At 45.7% G+C, this 5,998-nt stretch overlaps 1 protein-coding gene across 1 annotated transcript in view; it reads right to left on the reverse strand.

Annotated features, from left to right (window-relative positions):
- The window catches only part of LOC107729667 (histone-lysine N-methyltransferase, H3 lysine-79 specific-like), a gene marked incomplete at its 3' end in the record, with an annotated part of 25,282 nt that continues 19,284 nt past the window's right edge, over positions 1–5,998 (reverse strand). Inside the window, exons 20-27 of the mRNA XM_016540316.1 lie at positions 5,361–5,809; positions 5,044–5,227; positions 4,873–4,945; positions 2,696–3,246; positions 2,399–2,607; positions 2,240–2,304; positions 1,555–2,157; positions 1–56 (exon numbers count right to left, since the gene is read on the reverse strand). Of these exons, the coding sequence (XP_016395802.1) occupies positions 1–56; positions 1,555–2,157; positions 2,240–2,304; positions 2,399–2,607; positions 2,696–3,246; positions 4,873–4,945; positions 5,044–5,227; positions 5,361–5,809 (2,190 nt within the window). The remainder of the gene's footprint in view (positions 57–1,554; positions 2,158–2,239; positions 2,305–2,398; positions 2,608–2,695; positions 3,247–4,872; positions 4,946–5,043; positions 5,228–5,360; positions 5,810–5,998) is intronic.

Consider the following 5,998-nt stretch of genomic DNA (forward strand, 5'->3'; position numbering starts at 1 on the left):
GAGATTGGCCCCAGACTGCTGGGAGGAGACTGAAGGCACCATGTGGTGAAAAATCCCTACAGACATACAGCACAGAGAGGGAGCAAAAGACAGAGAGACAGAAGATGGGGGCTGAGCCAGATTGTGCACAACAGCAAGCCAATCCAACAAACAAGCACAGATTAAAGCGACGAGGCACTGCGCTGATGGACCAGAAGCACCTCACACCAAACCTGAGAGCTGCACACCTCTTCTATACGGTACATAAAGGGTAATTAACGATTTGCAATTAATGTTTGGGTTTTACAAATGTGTGCATAAATTTAAAGCTTATGGAGATTCTAACTATATATACATCTACATATAGAATACATCGGTCTATATCCATCTATCCTTATCTCTACTCCTATATATCCACCAGTCTATAACTAATATTTATATCCATTTACATCTACATATCTATATCTTTAAATACAACTCTCTATCCATCTACATGCGTCTACCTATATCTATATCAATTTATATCCATTTATCCATCCATTCAACTATATCCATCTTTCAATCCATGTATCTATCATCCATCTATATCCATCTAAATCAAACTATCTTTATCCATCCATCTCTCTATTCATCACCTCTCTATCCATCCATTTATATCCAACTATCTCTACCCATCCATCCATCCATCCATATCCAACTACCTATCTCCATATCTACCTATCCATGTCTATCTATCCACCATTTCTCTCTCTAGCCATCTATCAATATCCATCTACCTATATCTATATGCAAATATCTCTATCTACATATCTATCCATCTATCTCCATATTTCTATGTCCGTTTATAAATGTCTCTCTATTTAGATTTATCTCAATCAATCAATCTCTATCCATCCATCAGATTATTCAAGTAACTAATTCATCTCTGTGGACTGCGAGGTGCTGGTACACAGTGAAATGCCTCAACACCCAAAAACAAGACCTGCAATTAAGTCAAACACCCAGAGAAAATGTGAAGGCCTGAAATACAGCCATAAAAGCAGAGGAGTTTCTCGCCAATCTCATAAGCAACAGAGAGCTTAACAGTTCTGACATTTTCACAGGCCTTTAAATCAGCAGTTTACACCATCAAGGCCAGTGAAAATTATTTAAAAGGCCTGAGCTTTGTAAGTTTTGTATTCAAATTGTACGTTTCATTGGGTGAATCCCACAAAGCATGTCAAGAACATGTTATATTTCACAGCAAAATCAAAAGAAGAAAAAAAAGTGGGAAAAAAAAAAAAAAAGTGGGAAAAAAATATTAATTATACATATACTTTTTCCTTTCGACTTTGGGGTGAAATATATGTCAGACATGTTTCTGTGAAATTCACCTTACTACAACCTGCTGTCATTTCCTCTAGGTGTGTAGCTGTAGCCTTTGCACAGTCAGCACAGCAAGCAGTGTGGGAGAGCCAGGCAAGGTGGCAGCGCTGGGCCTTAACTTACCTTTTTCCTACACCCAAGCGACTGTTCTGACCATGAGCTCAATATTCACCGGAAAACAGAAAGAGAGACAGAAGATATCCAACTCACCTCCTGCAGCGCCCCCTGCCAGCCCGGCGCTGGAGAAACTGCTGAGCGCCGAATGTCCGTTGACCAACCGGGGGGCTCCGCCGGTGGCGGGTCCGGGCGTCTGAGCTCCAAATAAGGACTGGAGGACCGAAGCCCCGCCCAGGGGGAAGTACTGTCCCACTGGAGAGGCAGAGGAAACTGTGACGGCCCCGCCCACTTTCCCACTCAAAATGCCTCCACTGGCCGCGGCGGATATAAAGAGGTTCTGGCTGGCCAATCCGCTTACGGATTTCAGGTCCCACTCCCGCGATTTCTGTCTCTGCAGGGGCCGCTCTGATACACTGACGACTGAGCGACCGCCACCATCCTGACTGAGGAAGAGGTTCGAGTTCCCGTAAGGCTCCCGCTCACGTTCCCCTCTCCTCTGCGGTTTCTGGTCCGAGTCGGAGTCCGTACCGCCTCGGGAAGCCCCCACACCGAATGGCGAGCCACCCTGGCGGTGATCCGGAGGAGTTGGCTTGGGGTCAGAGATTGGGGAGAAGGTGGATTTCCACTTGCTGGATCCAGACGAAGATGATACCTCACTGCTCACACTACTGGCACCTGATTTACGTCCTTGCAAGCCTGTAAAATGCCACATTGCATGAGAAATAGCTAGTGGAGTCAGAACGTGAAATGTCCATAAGCCAAAATGCACCGCACTTACTCCTTTCCACATCTCTCATGGGTCCGTCTCGATCTAAGGAAATGGTGGCGATTTTCCGTTCAATTCTGAAAGAGAAAACAGTTCTCCATCAACCATCTTTTCGATGATCTACAAAGTTTAAACACCAATGAACCGGATTTGAAAGAAAAGAGCAATTACCGGCTTGAACTAGAGGTGTCCGGGGCATAATTGGTGCCCTCTTCATCTGAACTAGGGGTTGAGGAATAACGGCCTGTGTTGTTGAGCTCCAGGGGACGCTCTCTTTTGAGCACAGGAGGCTGATCTAGATCTGTCCCGCACGGGCTTCGTCCTGACTGCTCCGGGGAAGAAATGGCGGAGATCTCCAAAGGCTGGTTTATGTTGTTCACCTGGTAAAAGAACAAACATTTCGGGTCTGATTTCAGGCCAATCGTAAGTTTGAGCAATACCAACAGATGCCATTTTTTGTCCGCTCACCATTGAATTGATATTAAGTGGTGATCCAGAAGAATGACTTGAGCAGCCAAGTCCTGGAAATGCCCTTCTTTTGGGGGATCCGCTAATGGGAATGGCCCCAGAGGAGCTGCGCTTCCGCCGCCCTCGTTTCCGCCCCTCTTGGCTGTGGGAGCTCGGAGAGTGATGATGATGGTGGTGATGGTGCTTACTGTGATGATGGTGACCCTGCTTTACCGACCCGTGGTGGAGCCTTGAGCCTCCTGTGGAGGACGAAGACGAGGAGGAAGAAGAGGACGAGGAGAAAAAGATACGGCGACGAGCCTCGCTGTCCAAGGGCTCCGTGTCGGATTCGGGACCCTGCCGGTTATGGCCGTCCTCAGGAAGCCTCGGTGGGCCGTCAGCGTACTGCAGCACACCTCCGGTGCCCAGCGTAGGACTGAGGTCAGAGCCACGAGGCTGGAGGCCCATGATGGGAGTGCTGTGAGGGGGAGGGGACGCAGCGTCACAGTCTTGGCTCTCGGTCAGCATGGCGCAGTGAGAGCCATTCACCAACCCTGAGCTGGAGGAATACCCTAGGAGGAAACGGATTTTGGATTTAGTACAGTACTAAAGTATGTAAACTACATAGATGGATGATGTTAGATTAGATTGGACGTTCTCAACTCTTTCTGAATACAGCCCCCCCCAATGTCTATGACAGTATGCAAAAGTTACATTTAAACCCTTGTTGGTTCTTGGGGTTCGTTGGTTCTGTATGGACCCTTGTTGGTTCTGTGAATTAAATATCAGAATTCCAGATGTTTTAAGAGTTGAATGTTCTTCTTTTTATATTTATGGGGTTTTTATGCCTGGGACAAGACAGTAGAGAGATGACAGCAAAGCACTGGGTGGAGAGAGGGGAGCGGGATCGACAAAGGACCTCGAGACGGGAATCGAACTCGAGTTGCAGCGAGTTTTTTTTTTTTTTAACCAATGAATTTACAAGCCTTTTGCAGTCACTTGTGATTTACTGGATAAGAATTTTTTTTTAAGATTTATTTTTGTTGTTTTTGCCTTCATTTTGATAGGCCAGTTTAGAGTTGACAGGAAGCGAAGTGGGAGAGAGAGAGAGGGGTGGGATCGGCAAAGGTCGTCAAGCAGGGATACAAATTCGGGACGCTCGTAGCGCAACGGCGCTGTATGTCGGCACGCTGCCCATGAGGCTATCGGCGCCGACTGGATAAGGAATTTTTTTAAATAATTTTTGCTCACAATTTTTAACTGATAAAATATATAATTATATAATATATAATAGTTTTTTTTTTTAACCAATGAATTTACAAGCCTTTTGCAGTCACTTGTGATTTACTGGATAAGAATTTTTTTTTAAGATTTATTTTTGTTGTTTTTGCCTTCATTTTGATAGGCCAGTTTAGAGTTGACAGGAAGCGAAGTGGGAGAGAGAGAGAGGGGTGGGATCGGCAAAGGTCGTCAAGCAGGGATACAAATTCGGGACGCTCGTAGCGCAACGGCGCTGTATGTCGGCACGCTGCCCATGAGGCTATCGGCGCCGACTGGATAAGGAATTTTTTTAAATAATTTTTGCTCACAATTTTTAACTGATAAAATATATAATTATATAATATATAATAGGTTGGAATAACTAAAAAGTTTATCATAAAAATTAAGATTTTATTAATTTACATGACTTATCTAGGTCTAGAAATCACACTTTTAAAATGAGGCTTCCTCATACAGGTTTTCCAAGACTGCGGGAATCCTTGTCCTATTATGTCTGGTTATGTGGTTCCAGGATGGAGGTGGTCAAAAAAAGCAGACCTTTGGCCATTTTGCCAATTCAGTTGATTACAAAATTAAGAAAGCACAGGAAATGATGGGGAAAATTGGATCAGGAATGGTCACAAGTCGGAATTAAACACACACTGCCCATGTGAGCACCACAGGCCACATTCAAAAACCACTTTTTAGGATTTTTAAAAAGGCTTAATTAAATTGTGGTCTTTTTAAAGCAGTATTGTTTATTTATTTCTAAAAAGGAATATAAATTTTAATAACATGCAATTTTATTTCATGCTAACTTCCAAAACGTGGCAAAAGTCAAGTTTCCTAGTGCAATGGTTTGAATTACATGCACTAACTAACTGCTAAGCTTCATCTATGACAAACAAAGCAGGCCAAAGTAGGCAGCGGGACTGTACCTGAGGTAGGCGTGAGAGGCGGCTTGCCATTGCTCTGTCCTGCAGGATTCGAAACTGGACTAGGAGTGTTCCTCTGACAAAAGAAAACCACAGCTTGTATAATTGCTAAAATGTTTGCAGAAAACACCCACAAGACTGTATATCATGACTTCCTCCCACACAGATCCATACCAATCTTTCTGCACGGTTCGGCAGCACCACGCTGGCCAGTGGGATGCTGACAGGAAGTTTGCTGGGATGCACAGTGCTGAGGGGGATGCTGATTGGTAGACTGGTTATGGTGTCGCCGGGGGCAGCTGGGCTCTTTTCTTTATCTGTGCTCTTGGGTGTGATGGTCGCTTGAATATCAGCTGAACTGGGTGAGGAGCAAGAATGTTTTAATCCCAGCGTTGGAGATGAAACCGCACCGGTGTCACCCCTGAAAAGAGCTGCGAGTGATCAGTGACCAATCAACAAGTACTTAGTCAACTAACGTTAATTTTACTCACCGGTGGATGTTGCCTAGGGCTCTAAACTGATTGGCAGCCGAATCTTGGTTGAGGTGCCTGCGGAGGGCAATCTTAGCTGGAGAAAAGCGGGTGTAGTCGGGCAGGGGTTGCCCTAGCTGCCTGGTTCTTGAGTCTGGGGTGGGCGGCACAATTTCGTGGTCAGGGGAAATGGGCAGGTAGCGGGTGAGGAGCTCGTTTTTGCCCATTCCGCTGCCACTGCCCCTCTCGTAACCCGGCGAGGCTGTGCCGTTAATGGATAGTTCGGGGCTGAGGCCGTTGAGCCCCGCAGAGGCGTGTGGGGTGAGTTTGGGGGTGACGAAATCCAGTGTGGGCCGGGGCTCTGGACCAGGAAGGGCCTTTTGGTAGGGGGACTCCTCACACGGGTTGTAAGACTTGAGCTGCAGGAGCTCTTGCTGCCTCTGGCTCTTCTCTAGTTCAACGATGCTGATCTGCAAAGAAACACCAGGGGGAGTCGTTGATGTAAACACAGACACAGCCAACCCACACTGCTCATGGTAAAAATATCCTTATAGGAGCTAGTTCAGTTTTCTGTAAACAAGCTTCTGTCAGAACACTCACAAACAAGTCTATGACAGGAAAGATAAAAGCTAGAGTAATAGAAAATGTATATATATATA

Source organism: Sinocyclocheilus rhinocerous, unplaced genomic scaffold (genome assembly GCF_001515625.1).
Source record: "Sinocyclocheilus rhinocerous isolate Xijiao unplaced genomic scaffold, SAMN03320098_v1.1 scaffold1149, whole genome shotgun sequence".
In the NCBI taxonomy this organism is placed as follows: Eukaryota; Metazoa; Chordata; class Actinopteri; order Cypriniformes; family Cyprinidae; genus Sinocyclocheilus; species Sinocyclocheilus rhinocerous.